This window comes from Notolepis coatsorum (assembly GCF_963971535.1).
Source record: "Notolepis coatsorum genome assembly, chromosome: 18".
Taxonomy (NCBI): Eukaryota; Metazoa; Chordata; class Actinopteri; order Aulopiformes; family Paralepididae; genus Notolepis; species Notolepis coatsorum.
Window position 1 is genome coordinate 18,281,252 of NC_140182.1, and position 19,731 is coordinate 18,300,982.

At 45.1% G+C, this 19,731-nt stretch overlaps 2 protein-coding genes across 11 annotated transcripts in view; one reads left to right on the top strand and one right to left on the bottom strand.

Moving 5' to 3' along the window:
* Positions 1-1,471, top strand: part of wnt2 (wingless-type MMTV integration site family member 2) — a 34,343-nt gene extending 32,872 nt beyond the window's left edge. Inside the window, exon 5 of the mRNA XM_084335461.1 lies at positions 1,193-1,471. Coding sequence (XP_084191587.1) covers positions 1,193-1,398 — 206 coding nt within the window. The 3' untranslated portion in view covers positions 1,399-1,471. The remainder of the gene's footprint in view (positions 1-1,192) is intronic.
* Positions 1,472-4,396: 2,925 nt separating this feature from the next.
* LOC311244635 (suppressor of tumorigenicity 7 protein homolog) overlaps positions 4,397-19,731 on the bottom strand; it is a 127,179-nt gene continuing 111,844 nt past the window's right edge. For 7 of the 10 annotated variants that reach the window (XM_084334256.1, XM_084334255.1, XM_084334254.1 and 4 more), the window contains 3 exons: positions 18,971-19,063; positions 10,702-10,844; positions 4,397-4,958 (listed from right to left, as the gene is read on the bottom strand). In XM_084334256.1, the coding sequence (XP_084190382.1) occupies positions 4,863-4,958; positions 10,702-10,844; positions 18,971-19,063 (332 nt within the window). In that variant the 3' untranslated portion in view covers positions 4,397-4,862. The remainder of the gene's footprint in view (positions 4,959-10,701; positions 10,845-18,970; positions 19,064-19,731) is intronic. The other 3 variants (XM_084334248.1, XM_084334252.1, XM_084334249.1) reach the window with 1 other exon arrangement.

Genomic DNA, 19,731 nt, shown 5'->3' on the forward strand with positions numbered 1-19,731 from the left:
CTCTCTCTCTGCAGGGTGTGTGTAACAGGACACCTTCTCTCTCTCTCTCTGCAGGGTGTGTGTAACAGGACACCTTCTCTCTCTCTCTGCAGGGTGTGTGTAACAGGACACCTTCTCTCTCTCTCTCTGCAGGGTGTGTGTAACAGGACACCTTCTCTCTCTCTCTGCAGGGTGTGTGTAACAGGACACCTTCTCTCTCTCTCTCTGCAGGGTGTGTGTAACAGGACACCTTCTCTCTCTCTGCAGGGTGTGTGTAACAGGACACCTTCTCTCTCTCTCTCTGCAGGGTGTGTGTAACAGGACACCTTCTCTCTCTCTCTCTGCAGGGTGTGTGTAACAGGACACCTTCTCTCTCTCTCTCTGCAGGGTGTGTGTAACAGGACACCTTCTCTCTCTCTCTCTCTGCAGGGTGTGTGTAACAGGACACCTTCTCTCTCTCTCTCTGCAGGGTGTGTGTAACAGGACACCTTCTCTCTCTCTCTCTCTGCAGGGTGTGTAACAGGACACCTTCTCTCTCTCTCTCTCTCTCTCTGCAGGGTGTGTAACAGGACACCTTCTCTCTCTCTCTCTCTCTCTCTGCAGGGTGTGTAACAGGACACCTTCTCTCTCTCTCTCTCTCTCTCTGCAGGGTGTGTGTAACAGGACACCTTCTCTCTCTCTCTCTCTCTCTGCAGGGTGTGTGTAACAGGACACCTTCTCTCTCTCTCTCTGCAGGGTGTGTGTAACAGGACACCTTCTCTCTCTCTCTCTGCAGGGTGTGTGTAACAGGACACCTTCTCTCTCTCTCTCTCTGCAGGGTGTGTAACAGGACACCTTCTCTCTCTCTCTCTGCAGGGTGTGTGTAACAGGACACCTTCTCTCTCTCTCTCTGCAGGGTGTGTGTAACAGGACACCTTCTCTCTCTCTCTCTCTGCAGGGTGTGTGTAACAGGACACCTTCTCTCTCTCTCTCTGCAGGGTGTGTGTAACAGGACACCTTCTCTCTCTCTCTGCAGGGTGTGTGTAACAGGACACCTTCTCTCTCTCTGCAGGGTGTGTGTAACAGGACACCTTCTCTCTCTCTCTGCAGGGTGTGTGTAACAGGACACCTTCTCTCTCTCTCTCTCTGCAGGGTGTGTGTAACAGGACACCTTCTCTCTCTCTCTCTGCAAGGTGTGTGTAACAGGACACCTTCTCTCTGTCTCCCTCTGCAGGCTCCGTGGGGACAGGCGGGCGGGTGTGCAACAGGACGTCCCGCGGCGTGGACAGCTGCGAGGTGATGTGCTGCGGCCGGGGCTACGACACGTCGCGCGTCAGCCGCACCACCAAGTGCGAGTGCAAGTTCCACTGGTGCTGCGCCGTGCGCTGCAGGGACTGCCACCGGCAGGTAGACGTGCACACCTGCAAGGGCCAGACGTGACCCCACCGGCCAGTCGACACACACCACCGCGTCAGAGGGCCGTGTCTAAACGGGATGCTTGGGAACGCCATGATAAAGGAGATCTATGACGGGAGGGGGGGGGGGGGTTCAGATAGTGTGAAGAGAGGCCACACTCTGAGCCGTGGTTTACTGTGACGTATGAAGGAGAAACCAGGATGTTTTATACTTGTGTGTTCTTTAGTCGGATTCATTCCCGACTTAAGATAAAATGAGATGGAAAAACGTTTATCCTTTTTTTGTGTCACGGTACAACGGTAGGAATGACGGCTCAATATGAGGCCTCTTTTCCCCACGACTCTCAACTCACTTGGCCGAGTATCTGATCCGGACGCGCGTTTTGTTTTTGGACCGGCCACAGCGTCCCACTTAGACACCACCCCTGCCCTCTGACCAGTATGCTAGGGGTACGTTCCTTATGACCCCTGACCTCGGGGTATGTTCCTTATGACCCCTGCCCTCTGACCTGTAAGCTAGGGGTACGTTCCTTATGACCCCTGCCCAGTAAGCTAGGGGTACGTTCCTTATGACCTCTGACCTGTAAGCTAGGGGTACGTTCCTTATGACCTCTGACCTGTAAGCTAGGGGTACGTTCCTTATGACCCCTGCCCTGTAAGCTAGGGGTACGTTCCTTATGACCCCTGACCTCGGGGTACGTTCCTTATGACCCCTGCCCTCTAAGCTAGGGGTACGTTCCTTATGACCCCTGCCCTCTAAGCTAGGGGTACGTTCCTTATGACCCCTGCCCTGTAAGCTAGGGGTACGTTCCTTATGACCCTTGCCCTCTGACCAGTAAGCTAGGGGTACGTTCCTTATGACCTCTGACCTGTAAGCTAGGGGTACGTTCCTTATGACGAGTCTCCTGAAGAATAGCAGAGGCCTCTGCATCATTCATTTTCAACAGTCTTTAAAAAAAAAAACACCTGATGATTCTGGGAAACCTCTCGTGCATCTGAAATGTTAGTAATAATGGAAGAGTGGTGTAGAGTAGGGCTGCGTGGTATGACCTGAAAATCCATATCACTATTATCACATTTACCTCTGTAATGATCAAATAAAACTATTTTAAAGGTGCTGTAAATGGTATTTTCTTCGTTAAGTGGTCTACATGTTAAGATAATGGCTCTACACTCCGGCAGCCATTACTGGTATATGTGTTTGGTCAGTAGCATGGGTCTCCCAGTCCCTCCACTTTGGTACTGGTATTCCATTCTCCCACTTTATCCAATCAGGAGGGAGAACTCCACACTGCAAAAATTGTCAAGAAATAAGAAATAAAAACATGTGCTTGAAACAAGTAAAATAATCTGACAGCTAATTTGGCTTGGCAAGATTTCTTGAAATAAGTATAAATATCTAGGGTTCTCTCTCCTGATTGGATAAAGTGGGAAGGGATACGAGAAAATAGGTTTTGTTTACTGCAGGGTGGAGGGACTGGGAGACTGTAGAGCTATTTGAAACTTATAATAACAAAGATACCACTTACAGCACCTTTAAACAAATACCACACTCCTCCATGTTGGCCCTCCTCTGCATATCTATCTTTCAACACGATTGGTTGTTGTACATACAGATCAATTAAATGGGCACAAAATGAAACAGTCTACGCACTGGAGGATACATTTACCTAATATACCGATATGGGCAAAATGAGGTCAGTATGAGATTCATAACGTTGGCATCCGACCATTGTGGGTTCATTGCCTCCTAGCCCTATATTGAGTTCCTGTCTCGATGGGAGCTGCAGGTGTGTCCGTCGGTTGGGCTTTTCTCTCTGGCACTTACTGGTCAATAATATGCTAATAGTTTAAGTAATTCACAGTAGACTCAAGCCAGCACACTGCAGCTTCCAAGACTGGAAGTCGGACATCCTTACCTTATTTCAAATACCAACAGAGAACAGCCTAAAAATGGGTTCCGTCAGTCATCCTGTGTGTTTCAAAGATGGAAATCCTGTAATTTCTTCTCATTCCATTGTATTTATTTACTCGTGTGGAATAAAATTTGTATTCTAATTTGTATATGTAAATATGCAACCGATGTAATTTAAAAAGTTTAGATGTATAGTTTATGAAACCAGACGTCACTGATTAGACCACGTCCAAATGTAAATTACACTCGCCACTTCCTCCTCACGCTAGCCAATCACAGGACATTATCAACTTCAGAGGTCATGTACAAAACAACTGTCGCCTTTTATACAAATCACAGCACTTAAAGAACCCCTCCGGATATATTTTAAACCTTTAGAAATTCTATATTGAATAACAATTTGTATAAACATGGTTTTTCCACCAAACTGTTGTATAAACTGCGCAGCAGCATCTCTACCCTCATGAGAACACAAGGATCTATGAATATGCAAATTTGCAACAAGCACCCAGGAATTCCAAGTCGGCAACTTATATTCTTCCAAGACGTGTCGGTACCTACTCGGCTGTCTGTGTGCTGAAGCTAAAGGTGTCAAATGACCAGATATTGGGACCATGAGGTTCGATCTCTTAGTGACATCACACATGCCACTCAGATCTTACAGAGCAGCTCTTCACTCTCCAGGGGAAGCATGTGAAGAGGACACACTGGTGACAAGTTCTGCACAAATAACAATCTGTATAATCAAAGTCATGCCTCCAAGACGAGTTAACCATTGAAAGAAAAACACATTTGAGTGGAGGGGATCTTTAAAGGAACACGCCATCATTTTGGGAAATTAGCTTACCGTCTTCTCCAGAGAGAGACAAGAAGAGAGATACCATGTGCGTTCAGTAGAAGGCTATCTGGCTGCACGTTAGCCTGGCTTAGCACAATGAATGGAAGCGGACAGTGCCAGTTAGCCTTCGGGAGAGGTGTTAGTTGGACAAGGCCTAGGCTAACCGGCACTGTCCGCTTCCATTTATTGTGCTAAGCTAGGCTAACGTGCAGCCAGATAGCCTTCTACTGAACGAATCCTTTAAGAGTGATCTGAAAAACTCTGCACATATCAGAGATGGTGGGATTGATGCAAGACCCCATGACTTACGGTAGTTTGGTGTTTGAAGAAGGCTGCTGTGCCGGACAGGGCGTCTGAATCAAAGCGGTGGAAGAAGCTGACTTGCAGCGAGACACAAAAAGTCCTTTATTGTATTTTGTTTTGTCTTTTTTTGTCACTTTTTTTTTAATGATGGCAATTGATCACCTCTTTTTGTACAACAAAAAAAACGGTTTTACATGAGATTGAAAACCCAAAAAAAAATGAAAACATATCAAATAAAAGTCAAAACCAATTCCAGAATTCCATTGTTTTTTCCCCCCCTCTTGTCCTCCTCCGCACGTCGTTTTCTGTTCAATGTTTATTTTTTTTAATTGTACTCCGTGAGCTTGGCACAAAGGTGTGTCAGTCCAGTCTTAATTAGCAGGCCGCTTTCGCTCTGGCCGTCCGTGCGCTCCAACCAGAGACCCAGGTGGGTTCAGATGCGCGTGAGCTGGTGCCAGAGGCTGGACGGCAGGATGCTCTCCACCTTCTCCATGATGAAGTTCAGAGGAGCAAACAGGGTGCTGAGGAACTGGAGAGAGAGAGAGATGTTAGACGATGAACACAGGCACATCACTTTAATATCAGTTCAGAGGCCTTTCCTGGAATGTTTGGATTGCCCAACCGAGAGAACTATGGGTTAATATGAGACTGGTATATCATTTTATATCAACAAATCTCTTAAGCAACTGGTGTTTTATAAACGAGTCACAGTGATGTGCTTTTTTGTTTTACCTGCACAGAAATTAGACTTTCTCTCCATGGTACAGGCCGCCATGTTGGAAGAAATAACTACACAAACATTCAGTGCAAGGCCTCTGTTGTGCCTATAGGTTCACCATTTCTACACTTCTGGTTCTATCATGTTGTCTCTGGTGCCGTGGACCAAAAGGATTCTTCGTCAACATAGGATCTTGTCATTTAATCAGCAAATCCACAAAATGGTGTCCCACATTACTGTCCAGCAAATGTCTATTGCTTATTAAAGACCAAAGTAATGCTCTTTTCTTTTGTTATACAATACTATACGGCAGGGGTTCCCAAACGTTTTCAGCTCGAGACCCAAAAGAGAAATTTGGTGTTTCCCCGGTACCCAAACTTACAAAAATACATCATGAATTGCCATAACATACATTTATAAACTACTGATAAAGAACACAACAAACCATGAATTTCAAATGGATATGAAATGTATTTATTTAATTATAAAAGTACATCACAGCAATAATCAGAGTGTAATGTTAAGTTGCTCACCACCTCATAACATAATGTACATAAAATGTTTGTAACACTTTTAAATGAACAAACATGTTCTACTCTCCTTTCTATTTCTCACCTTTTTTTCAACTCTCCATTTCTTGCCCCCTCCCTCCGTCCCTCAACCTTAAACCCCAACATTGAGCAACATTCTGATTAATTTGTACCGACTTATTTAAAAATTCTACTGACCTGACATGCTAGAAGGGGTATAATATTTCATCTATGGCACAATGAAATCTAATGAGAGGTATGTGGCTGGTTGAAGTTTTCAACCAGCAGATCTATTCTGGGCTTGGTTTTTGAAAGTGCTATTCTGAGGTCATGCTGATCATTTAGTCTGTTTCTGTATTTGTTTTTCAGGTATGCTAGAGTAGAAAACCCAGATTCACATAAGTATGTGGTGCCAAACTGAATCAACACATCTACAGCTTAAAAAAAATATTTAAAAAAATAAATAAACAGTAATAATCAGTAAAAACGGGTACACGACCCATTGTGGGTCGCGACCCTAGGTTTTGGAAACACTGCTATACGGCATCACGTTGGTAGTTTACCCAGAGACAGTCTATATAATGAGACAGATCACTATGGTAGTTTAACCAGAAACAGTCTAATGAGCAGACTGTACCGAATGTCATTTTTTAACATTCGAAGCTTCTATTGAAGTATTCGAACGAAGCTTCGAATGTCTGTCATCATATTTTATGACGTAATACATTTTAATATCCTCAAACTAAATCATCAATTTGAATAAAGTGATTCATCTGATTAAATGAGTATATATTTTTTATTAAATCAACTTAACACATCCGGTGCCGTTAACTCATTCAGGGCCAACAGCCCCCTCTGCTGATGCCCTTCTGGGCCAACGCTGTATCCAATGGAGAATAGGACTTATTTGTGAGTACTTAAAACATAAAATATAATAGCAATAGGTCTAAATAACACAGTGGTCGTCAATGAGTTGCTTCCTGTCAACATGCACGAAACAGATCCTTTTTTCATACATACATTTCCATTTTATACCGTGATGAATATCAATATATTTCTAGAGCGTTCTGTCTCATCTCAATAAACCCCAGCAAATTGAGCTTAATGTATTTCCTTAGAAATCGTGCCATTTGTCGCTTGATTTATGAATCGTTTTCAAATAAACACTAGATTATCGCTATTATATGTGTACTTATGCACGAAGAGCAGCGGGGTCTGAAAAATCGGTTCTCCGTACTTTGCTCGGCGCGAACCTCACACACGCTCCAATGGAGGTGATAGGAACATCTGATTATTACCCCAAGACTCGTAACATAAAGGCCTTACCTCACATCTGATGTCATGCAAAAAGATTAATCCAATTCCTGATCGCCATTCCAAATATTGATCGCGTTTATTGATCCAACGTTATATCCAAAAACACATAGATCCACGCTGCTCCCAGTCAATGCAATAGTATCCAGCTGCATCCCCGAGAAGTAAAACCTGGACCGGACAATTTTTTTTGCTGCACAGTCCCAGCCAATCCAATCCAATGATGTGCAATACCATCCGGGAGACGATAGGTGGCGGTATTTGCCCTTTGCGAGCTCAGACCCATTCCCAATGATAACGTCAGGCTGGATGGATGAAAAATGTATGGATATCGCTAATAAAAGAAATATGGATTAAAACCCAGGATTTCTCGGGTTTGGCGCCCAGAGCATGGCGAGTTAACCCGGACTATCTCGGGTTTGGCCTCCAGTGAGTTAACGTAGAACTACGTTTCTGTCGCCCAACCGTTGAGTGCCGGAAACGTAGATCTACGTTTCTCTCACTGTATTTCTTTTAATCGCTATTGCCATTTATAATTCAGCGGCACCTTGTGCATACTGTTCTGAGTGTGTCTGAGCTGGCAGACGGTCTCATACCGCCCTCTAACGCCTTCTGCCATTATTGCACTCCATTAGGAACGGGGTAGTTTCTTTTCTCTACCGAGCTGCGGCGTGGGGGCGGGTCCTAAACGCCCGTTATTGTGCAATGCCCAACAACGTCGGAGACAGGATCGCTGTGGATAACTGGAATGGCGATCAGATAATTGGATTATTTCTTTTGCATTACATTAGATACAAGGTAAGAACACTATATATAAATGTTATCGTTGATCTGATATTTATTTCTACCCCGATCGACGCTGTCTCTGTGTGTGTGTGTGTGTGTGTGTGTGTGCCGTTGGGTGCAGGAGGGGGGGGGGGGGGGGGGGGGGGGGGTGCCGGTTTAAACCACATTGCATGCTTGCACGAGGAAGGATAATAATGATGATCTAGCGTTGATTTCAGGAAGATTCGATAATCAGGCGAAAAATGACGTGTTTAATGAATTACACAAAAACACTGTTTTTGCGTCTTTTTCCTGGAATTACTCAAAAGCACCCAAACTATATTCATATTCAAAACGGTATAAAACGGAAATGTACTGATGAAGAAATTATCCGTTTTTTGCACATTGACTGGAAGCAACTCACTGACACTCAACGGCGTTATTAGACCCATAGCTATACTATAAAATATAGGTTTAGTTCTACAAACTACAACTACGTTTACATGGGGTTAATGGACGGCAAGGCCAGGTCACTTCCCGGGAGGGGCGTGGCACTCAATGTGTTAATGAATATAACTCATCAGTTTCGTCAACATAAATAATCCAATAAGGGCACGGTTGGTACGAAAGTGATGTCTTGATGGAGCGCCGAGTGCCAAGCGGATGCAGATACTGTAGGCTACATCATTTATGATAAATGTTTTATTTGAATTTTTATGACGAGTCATATACTATGTAAGGGATAATGTATAGCTACGAGGTCATTGTCGCAAAATAATTGACCGACACGGAGTTTAAAATACCGAGCCGCTTCGGCGAGGTGTTTTAAACGTCAGTGAAGGTCAATTATTTTGCGACAATGACCGAGTATAGCTATACATTATCCCGCTTATTACATGGCTAACTTACTAACAATATACCTAATTCATTTTACATCGACTCGCAACACTGGTTCTGGCTGCGTTCTGGCTCCGCTCGTCGCTCCGCCCCCTGTCATCGCCGGCAGCAGAACACCGGCAGTGTCTAATTGCACTGAAACAGTGTGTGTCAGTGGGCTTGATTGCGAACAGCTGCGCACAGCGGTCATTATTGAAAAAACAGCGGTCATTATTGAAAGATAATGACCGCTGTCGGGGGGCTATTGACCAATCACAAGCAAGCATTTCGGCGAATGTGAAAACGCCATGTAATAAATATATATATACACAGGTGCAGCTCAATAAATTAGAATATCGTGGAAAAGTCTATATATTTAGCCGTATTGATGCAGTCATTTGTGCAAAAGGAGCCCCAACCAAGTACTGAGTGAACATACATGAACATACTTTTCAGAAGGCCGACATTTCTATATACAAAAGAAAAATACATACATTTAAAAAAAATTATTGGTGATACAGAATTTTGGGCTTTCATGAGCTGTAAGACATGATCATCAAAATTAAAACAAATAAAGGCTTGAAATATTTCACTTTGTGTGTAATGAATCTATAATCTACGAGAATTTCGCTTTTTGAATTGAATTACTGAAATAAAATAACTTTTCCACGATATTCTAATTTATCGAGCTGCACCTGTATATATATATATTATATATATATATATATATAAAATATAAAAAAAATTATATTTTTTTTTATTAGAATGTTGATTTAGTTGGATATGCACTGTTAATTAATGCTTGTATATCTTATCGTGTGTTGTCATGTTTGTTTATATGTTTGTTTAAAAAATAATAAAAAAACTAAAATACAAAAAGAATGTTGATTTAGAATTCGAATGTCAACATTATGAACGAAGCTTCGAACTATTCGGTACAGCCCTACTGATAGGTGAGTACAGTATCAGGGTCTGATAGGCGAGTACAGTGTCAGCCAGGCCCCGTCCTGTGGCCTGTGTTTTGGCAACAGGAGCAGCGTGGGGGATGGGGGCTCCATCAGAAGGAGGTCATGGAGGCTCCACTTTGTCAGATTGTCAGATCAAAGTCATTGCAGGAGAAAGAGCCGAGAGGAGGCAATGAGCCCCATTGACACCGCAGGGGAGAGAGAGAGCTCTATTTAAACTGAACCTCTACTGCCTTCATGCATCAGATCAGTAGCTCAGTGATTTAACATATTTGGAGGAGGTTGATGCCAAGTGTTGACTTTTTTTAATTTTTTTTACTACCTGCATTCAAACCTAGATATCGTACTTCAAACCTAGATATCGCACTTCAAACCTAGATATCGCACTTCAAACCTAGATATCGTACTTCAAACCTAGATATCGCACTTCAAACCTAGATATCGTACTTCAAACCTAGATATCGCACTTCAAACCTAGATATCGTACTTCAAAAGGGACTTCAAAAGGAGTGGCGTGTGTTCCGTGTGTTTGAAATAAGTGTCTCTCTCTCTCTCTCTCTCTCTCCCTGGGCGTGCACAGGGTGCTGCTCTCTCGCCCTCACAAAGTGTTTCTCGGCTGCTGCGACGTGGCCGGCGAGAGTGACGCCGTTAGCCGGAGAGACAGACAGCAGGCTCTCTGCGGCGCTTCAGCGCTCCAACCAAAACAGAACTCACCCCCCCCCCCCCCCCCCCCCACCAGCAGAGGAGATGGTATCTGCTGATAGTGTCACATCATGGAGAGAGGAATGAGCTCACCCACATTCCAGGGGTGTGGCCAGGTGCCACGGGGCTGCAGCCCTGGGGGGGGGGGGGGGAGGAGCGCCCTCCAGTGGCAGTTATGATCCGACGCGGCCTCTTTCCCTGCTAAGCTACTGACACACTAACTCTGCCTTCCTCCAGCTCCGGGGTGGGGGGGGGGACCCACAGTGACGGTAAGAACCTGACGGGGAAAACTAAATAGACTTAAAAACTAAACACAAACGCTGACAGGGAATAAACCTCTGGTCCCCTAGCGACGGGGTTCCACTGAAGAGGCCACACTGCGCGCGCTTGTGTTCTACTCACGGCTTTAGCGAAGACCCCCATGAGCTCGGGGAACTGGTGCGTCAGCAGGGCCAGCATGGCGGTGAAGGAGCAGAGGCCGGCTGTGAAGAGGATGAAGAACGGCAGCTCCTTCTTGGGGTAAACGGACACCTCGTGAAACACTGCTTCCACGTGAGAAGGACACGCACACGCACACACGCACACGCACACACACACACACACAAAGTACATACATTTAGTAATTTAGCTCGACGCTTTTATCCAAAGCGACAAGTTCTGTACGACAAGTCAGCAGGAAGGAAGGGTACAAAACTCTGGCAGCTAAGTAACATTGTTGGTCAAACTGTTGAACTTGAGTGCTACAATAGCAGTAGAGGCATATTAGCATAGTAGGTAGTAATATAGGGTTAGGGATATTAGTCAGTAGCAAAGTGCATGATAGTAAGACAGTACGCAGTACTTCATTTCAGATATCGGCGGAGAATGACACAGTATTGACGTCACAAGTACAAGCGTCACAGTGTCAAGCGCCTGGACGAAGACGGGTCATGGAGTAGGATTGGCTGAAGGATGGTGATGTCAGCCCAAGGGGGCGTGGCTCAAGGTGGTGTGTCACACACCCAGAGGGTGGAGTTAATATACCCCCCTATTTTTATTATTTGTATTATTATTATTATTATTAAACAACCTTTGGAGACATGTGTCTGGAGACCAGTGCCTTTAATTCGTAGCTCAACACTGTATTGCATTTATCTCAGGATTTATTACATGTCTATTCTATCATGTCTATTTTATGTCTACTTTATCATCTTCTACTTATTTTATTTACTATTGTATTCTTGCACAATCGAAGCGGGCATGGCCAACCGCATTTCACTCTATGCCCTGGTATGTATGTGATAAATAAACCTCTTGAATCTTGAACTCGCTGCAGACACTAATCATCGTTGGACTGCTAGTCTGTTCTGACGGCTTCAGTAACACTGCTGTATCGCTGTTTGCATCACTGTCGGTGTTCCATACGTTCATTGTAACGTTAAAGCGCGGTGACCAGCTCTAAAGTTGGTTTAGCCAACAGGATCTCGTGTTTTGCACCACAGACAACAAGCCAGGGCTCCAACCAGGCTGGGCGACATGGGCACAGCGTGATATCACAATAGTTCTTTTGATTTTTGATAGTATAACTATATTTGACGTTATTCGGTTAATAGCGTCACACTATTTCGTGCCGTCGTCGCGCTTTTTCATTCAACAGGGTATATTTCAATAAAAAATGTTATCCCAAAATCTTTACAATACTGCTGCAAGGAACAATTCTTAGATTATAAAAACAAAAAAAACATGTATAATTAAAAAAGAAATGTACAATGACTGTTGACGACAGTATAGGAAAAATACCTCCCAGCCCTAGGATACAACATAACTAAGCAACCAAAACAGAACGTTGTAACATCATTACTATTTCCAAACAACGCTATGACGACGGCGTCTCCAGTCATGACAGGCGTGTGTCTGCGTCGGTAGAGATCGTCTGCTATTCATCACATGATGTCCGCTCTGTCATCTGTCTCCTTGTGGTGACATTTACTTCAGTGGTATGCTAGGAAAGTATTTTATAACTTCATATACTGACACTGCGTCCAACACTTCCAGAGCGCTGTGCCTTTGACGAAGAGAATAGCGTTGTCTTCTTTGTTATTCCTGCCGTTAGAATAAGCTGCGTGGACTCAGTCAGGAACGCGCTCATCGTGGAATTTATACCATACACGATTACAAATGTTTATATTGTTGTATTTGGCAGGAAGGGCTCCGTTCTTAAGGTGCTCCCCGCACAAATCCACACAAGCCCGCAATAGATCATCTGGCTTAGAACTGAAATAATAACCCCCAGCTGGTGGACCAGAACAGATGATGTGATAATGTAAACATTAAAAGACAAAATAAGCCAGAACGGCATAATAGAGTGGAGAGAGCGTATCTAGTATCTACTGATGGACGGGAATAAAGCAGGTAGAGTCTGGGGTGGAGGAGGGAGTTTGACCCACAGCATGTTAGCCGCAGCTCAGGGCTGGGAGGCGGAGCGGCTTACATGGACCTCCTTCATGTCAGTTTGGTCGTGACTGTGACACGTTGCTACTTGGCATGACTGCTGCGTCCTGCCTGGACCAACGTGTCCTGCCTGGGCCAACGTGAATTGCCTAGCCACGGTGAAGACACAGCTATTATAAACATTTATTCTCTATTTATTATTCGCTATTATTCTCTCTTATTTACACATTAGGCTAACCCACCTAGGAGATAGTATGCTACAAGCTACTTACTAGATGTTCACACATTAAGCGAACTCATCTAGGGTATAGTATTCTTTAAGCTACTTACTAGATGTGATAAAGATCATTTTCACACATATAGTAAATGAAGAAACTCCATGATACAGGCATCATTCAACACGCACACAAATAAACACCACACACTAAAGGCCCTCCCATAGTCGAGCGGAGCAGACACGGAGCAGACTCCCGCAGGCTCAAAGCGGACTCAAAGGGAGTCAAAGCAGACCCACAGCAGAGTGCAAGTGCGAAGCTCCTATTTTCTGACGCACGGACATCCGCGCCGCTGACTTGGTGTCACACAAACTGGCGCGAGGTGTAAACTGGCGCGAGACATGTAGGAAATTGGTCCGTGGAGGTACGCTCGACTATGAAAGCTCAAAGAGTCCAGCAGACCTCCGCTGAGTCCAGTCTGCGTACAGTCCGCTCGACTATGGGAGCACCTTAACACACTAACAGTGGTCTCCATTGAGAGTGGAAACATGCGGGTTGTGTCGTCTCCTGAGGAGTGGAGGGTGGCTTGGTTCCAACTTAATCAACTTAATGTTCTCCCCGAGGACAGACAAGCCCTGCTGATAATTAAAACTCTGCAATCCTCCACAACACAGCCACACTCACAACTACCCGCTTACACAGCCGGCAGCCACCCTGCAATACTACTGGCCCTGTTGTTGATTTAAAGTAGCTCGTTGTTGATTTAGACTAGCTCGCTCGTTGTTGATTTAGACTCGCTCGTTGTTGATTTAGACTAGCTCGTTGTTGATTTAGACTCGCTCGTTGTTGATTTAGACTCGCTCGTTGTTGATTTAGACTAGCTCTTTGTTGATTTAGACTAGCTCGTTGTTGATTTAGACTCGCTCGTTGTTGATTTAGACTAGCTCTGTTGATTTAGACTAGCTCTGTTGATTTAGACTAGCTCGTTGTTGATTTAGACTGTTGATTTAGACTCGCTCGTTGTTGATTTAGACTCGCTCGTTGTTGATTTAGACTAGCTCGTTGTTGATTTAGACTAGCTCGTTGTTGATTTAGACTCGCTCGTTGTTGATTTAGACTTGCTCGTTGTTGATTTAGACTAGCTCTTTGTTGATTTAGACTAGCTCTTTGTTGATTTAGACTAGCTCTGTTGATTTAGACTAGCTCGTTGTTGATTTAGACTAGCTCGTTGTTGATTTAGACTAGCTCTTTGTTGATTTAGACTAGCTCTGTTGATTTAGACTAGCTCGTTGTTGATTTAGACTAGCTCGTTGTTGATTTAGACTAGCTCGTTGTTGATTTAGACTAGCTCGTTGTTGATTTAGACTCGCTCGTTGTTGATTTAGACTAGCTCTGTTGATTTAGACTAGCTCTTTGTTGATTTAGACTAGCTTGTTGTTGATTTGGACTAGCTCTTTGTTGATTTAGACTCGCTGGTTGTTGATTTAGACTAGCTCGTTGTTGATTTAGACTTGCTCGTTGTTGATTTAGACTAGCTCTTTGTTGATTTAGACTAGCTCGTTGTTGATTTAGACTCGCTCGTTGTTGATTTAGACTAGCTCGTTGTTGATTTAGACTCGCTCGTTGTTGATTTAGACTCGCTCGTTGTTGATTTACTCGCTGGTTGTTGATTTAGACTAGCTCGTTGTTGATTTAGACTAGCTCGCTCGTTGTTGATTTAGACTCGCTCGTTGTTGATTTAGACTAGCTCGTTGTTGATTTAGACTCGCTCGTTGTTGATTTAGACTCGCTCGTTGTTGATTTAGACTAGCTCTTTGTTGATTTAGACTCGCTCGTTGTTGATTTAGACTAGCTCTGTTGATTTAGACTAGCTCTGTTGATTTAGACTAGCTCGTTGTTGATTTAGACTGTTGATTTAGACTCGCTCGCTGTTGATTTAGACTCGCTCGTTGTTGATTTAGACTAGCTCGTTGTTGATTTAGACTAGCTCGTTGTTGATTTAGACTCGCTCGTTGTTGATTTAGACTTGCTCGTTGTTGATTTAGACTAGCTCTTTGTTGATTTAGACTAGCTCTTTGTTGATTTAGACTAGCTCTGTTGATTTAGACTAGCTCGTTGTTGATTTAGACTAGCTCGTTGTTGATTTAGACTAGCTCTTTGTTGATTTAGACTAGCTCTGTTGATTTAGACTAGCTCGTTGTTGATTTAGACTAGCTCGTTGTTGATTTAGACTAGCTCGTTGTTGATTTAGACTCGCTCGTTGTTGATTTAGACTCGCTCGTTGTTGATTTAGACTAGCTCTGTTGATTTAGACTAGCTTGTTGTTGATTTGGACTAGCTCTTTGTTGATTTAGACTCGCTGGTTGTTGATTTAGACTAGCTCGTTGTTGATTTAGACTTGCTCGTTGTTGATTTAGACTAGCTCTTTGTTGATTTAGACTAGCTCGTTGTTGATTTAGACTCGCTCGTTGTTGATTTAGACTAGCTCGTTGTTGATTTAGACTCGCTCGTTGTTGATTTAGACTCGCTCGTTGTTGATTTACTCGCTGGTTGTTGATTTAGACTAGCTCGTTGTTGATTTAGACTAGCTCGTTGTTGATTTAGACTAGGTCGTTGTTGATTTAGACTAGCTCATTGTTGATTTAAAGTAGCTTGTTGTTGATTTAGATTATTGTTATTGTTCTGTTCTGAAGAGGTAGTAGAAAAGACTCACGCACATCCAAAGTATAGTCACGGGTGCTTGACTCAAATAGATATGTAAGGTTGTGGGGAAAAAAGTCAGCACACCGTTTGCAGTGTTCCCAAGTTTAATATACTTTAACACAACGTTTCGGCCTGTGGCCTTTTTCAAGTGTCACTGTTGTCTGTTGTGAAGAGGACATGATAATCAGACAGAAAACGTACCAAGGTGTTTTGTGGGCAGAGAGCTCCACCGATGTCGTCACCCCTCGGAGAACAGACCTCTAGTGAACTGCAGGCACTACTGAATAAATAGCTGAGGAAACAGAGTCTCTCTGATGCCACCTGTTCACTAGATCTCTGCTCTCTGAAGCACCTGTTCACTAGAGCTCTGCTCTCTGACGCACCTGTTCACTAGAGCTCTGCTCTCTGACGCACCTGTTCACTAGAGCTCTGCTCTCTGACGCACCTGTTCACTAGAGCTCTGCTCTCTGAAGCACCTGTTCACTAGAGCTCTGCTCTCTGACGCACCTGTTCACTAGAGCTCTGCTCTCTGAAGCACCTGTTCACTAGAGCTCTGCTCTCTGAAGCACCTGTTCACTAGAGCTCTGCTCTCTGACGCACCTGTTCACTAGAGCTCTGCTCTCTGACGCACCTGTTCACTAGAGCTCTGCTCTCTGACGCCACCTGTTCACTAGAGCTCTGCTCTCTGAAGCACCTGTTCACTAGAGCTCTGCTCTCTGACGCACCTGTTCACTAGAGCTCTGCTCTCTGACGCACCTGTTCACTAGAGCTCTGCTCTCTGAAGCACCTGTTCACTAGAGCTCTGCTCTCTGACGCACCTGTTCACTAGAGCTCTGCTCTGATGCCACCTGTTCACTAGAGCTCTGCTCTCTGACGCACCTGTTCACTAGAGCTCTGCTCTCTGAAGCACCTGTTCACTAGAGCTCTGCTCTCTGAAGCACCTGTTCACTAGAGCTCTGCTCTCTGACGCCACCCGTTCACTAGATCTCTGCTCTCTGAAGCACCTGTTCACTAGAGCTCTGCTCTCTGACGCCACCTGTTCACTAGAGCTCTGCTCTCTGACGCCACCTGTTCACTAGAGCTCTGCTCTCTGACGCCACCTGTTCACTAGAGCTCTGCTCTCTGACGCCACCTGTTCACTAGAGCTCTGCTCTCTGAAGCACCTGTTCACTAGAGCTCTGCTCTCTGACGCCACCTGTTCACTAGAGCTCTGCTCTCTGAAGCACCTGTTCACTAGAGCTCTGCTCTCTGACGCACCTGTTCACTAGAGCTCTGCTCTCTGAAGCACCTGTTCACTAGAGCTCTGCTCTCTGACGCACCTGTTCACTAGAGCTCTGCTCTCTGACGCACCTGTTCACTAGAGCTCTGCTCTCTGAGGCACCTGTTCACTAGAGCTCTGCTCTCTGAAGCACCTGTTCACTAGAGCTCTGCTCTCTGACGCCACCTGTTCACTAGAGCTCTGCTGTCTGAAGCACCTGTTCACTAGAGCTCTGCTCTCTGACGCCACCTGTTCACTAGAGCTCTGCTCTCTGAAGCACCTGTTCACTAGAGCTCTGCTCTCTGACGCCACCTGTTCACTAGAGCTCTGCTCTCTGACGCCACCTGTTCACTAGAGCTCTGCTCTCTGACGCACCTGTTCACTAGAGCTCTGCTCTGACGCACCTGTTCACTAGAGCTCTGCTCTCTGACGCACCTGTTCACTAGAGCTCTGCTCTCTGACGCCACCTGTTCACTAGAGCTCTGCTCTCTGACGCACCTGTTCACTAGAGCTCTGCTCTCTGAAGCACCTGTTCACTAGAGCTCTGCTCTCTGAAGCACCTGTTCACTAGAGCTCTGCTCTCTGACGCCACCTGTTCACTAGAGCTCTGCTCTCTGACGCCACCTGTTCACTAGAGCTCTGCTCTCTGACGCACCTGTTCACTAGAGCTCTGCTCTCTGACGCCACCTGTTCACTAGAGCTCTGCTCTCTGAAGCACCTGTTCACTAGAGCTCTGCTCTCTGAGGCACCTGTTCACTAGAGCTCTGCTCTCTGACGCACCTGTTCACTAGAGCTCTGCTCTCTGACGCACCTGTTCACTAGAGCTCTGCTCTCTGAGGCACCTGTTCACTAGAGCTCTGCTCTCTGACGCCACCTGTTCACTAGAGCTCTGCTCTCTGACGCACCTGTTCACTAGAGCTCTGCTCTCTGACGCACCTGTTCACTAGAGCTCTGCTCTCTGACGCCACCTGTTCACTAGAGCTCTGCTCTCTGACGCACCTGTTCACTAGAGCTCTGCTCTCTGACGCCACCTGTTCACTAGATCTCTGCTCTCTGAAGCACCTGTTCACTAGAGCTCTGCTCTCTGACGCACCTGTTCACTAGAGCTCTGCTCTCTGACGCCACCTGTTCACTAGAGCTCTGCTCTCTGAAGCACCTGTTCACTAGAGCTCTGCTCTCTGAAGCACCTGTTCACTAGAGCTCTGCTCTCTGAAGCACCTGTTCACTTGAGCTCTGCTCTCTGACGCACCTGTTCACTAGAGCTCTGCTCTCTGAAGCACCTGTTCACTAGAGCTCTGCTCTCTGACGCACCTGTTCACTAGAGCTCTGCTCTCTGACGCACCTGTTCACTAGAGCTCTGCTCTCTGACCCACCTGTTCACTAGAGCTCTGCTCTCTGACGCACCTGTTCACTAGAGCTCTGCTCTCTGAAGCACCTGTTCACTAGAGCTCTGCTCTCTGACGCCACCTGTTCACTAGAGCTCTGCTCTCTGACGCCACCTGTTCACTAGAGCTCTGCTCTCTGACGCCACCTGGCAGAGTCTCTGGGGGCTGATGTGGCCGAGCGCTCAAGAAACAGAACATGTTGTTGGTACATCTTATGTCAGATGATCACATGTCCTCCTCACACCAGAACGGTAGGATTCAAGTAAAAAAAATCATCAGTGAAATTACCCTTCAACATACTGTGTAGGCATTATGTAAGTATACTGAATGTCCTGCTGTTAATGTACACACAGCAGTATTGGTGCATTGTATATACGGTATGCAGTGTGTTTTGAATAGTATGTTTGCATTTCTTGACACTGTATTTCTCTTCTGTTCTGTACTTGTACCATATGGGTTAGTATGGACTTATACCTTATGGGTTAGTATGGACTGTGTCGTTTTCTTTCTGTACATTTATTATACTTAATAAAGTGATTGTGATTCAATTAGAAAATGCAGGGTGCATAATGGTGCACTGTGGGACTGAATGATGTCGGTCAAGGAAGCCACCATCATGAACATGGTGTGTGTGTGTGCGTGCGTGCATGTGTGTGCGTGTGTGTCAGGGCGTATCTTACTTGGTAGCAGCTCTCGGTCGGCTGTTTCTGTGCAGATGGGGTAGGGGTAGAAGAGGTGACCCTTCTCCAGGGGGTAGGGGATCATTCTGAACGCTACGGACACACACACACACACACACACACACACACACACACACACACACACACATACAGTTGAAATGATAAACATACATTACTTTGTTTAACCCTTTCACTACCACACTACCAAATAGTTAACCCTTTCACTGAAACAACAATACAGCAGGTTAACCCTTTCACTACCACACTACAGACGGTTAACCTGTGAGTTATAACTCCTCCTCAGCCCTGAGCTCGGCTTACTTGGCTTCTTTCAACCCTCTGAAACCTGTTAGTTATAACACCTCCTCAACCCTGAGGTTAACTTGGCTACTTTCAATCCTCTGAAACCTGTGAGTTATAACTCCTCCTCAATCCTGAGGTTAACTTGGCTACTTTCAACCCTCTGAAACCTGTGAGTTATAACTCCTCCTCAAACCTGAGGTTAACTTGGCTACTTTCAACCCTCTGAAACCTGTGAGTTATAACTCCTCCTCAATCCTGAGGTTAACTTGGCTACTTTCAACTCTCTGAAACCTGTGAGTTATAACTCCTCCTCAAACCTGAGGTTAACTTGGCTACTTTCAACCCTCTGAAACCTGTGAGTTATAACTCCTCCTCAATCCTGAGGTTAACTTGGCTACTTCCAACCCTCTGAAACCTGTTGGTTATAACTCCTCCTCAACCCTGAGGTTAACTTGGCT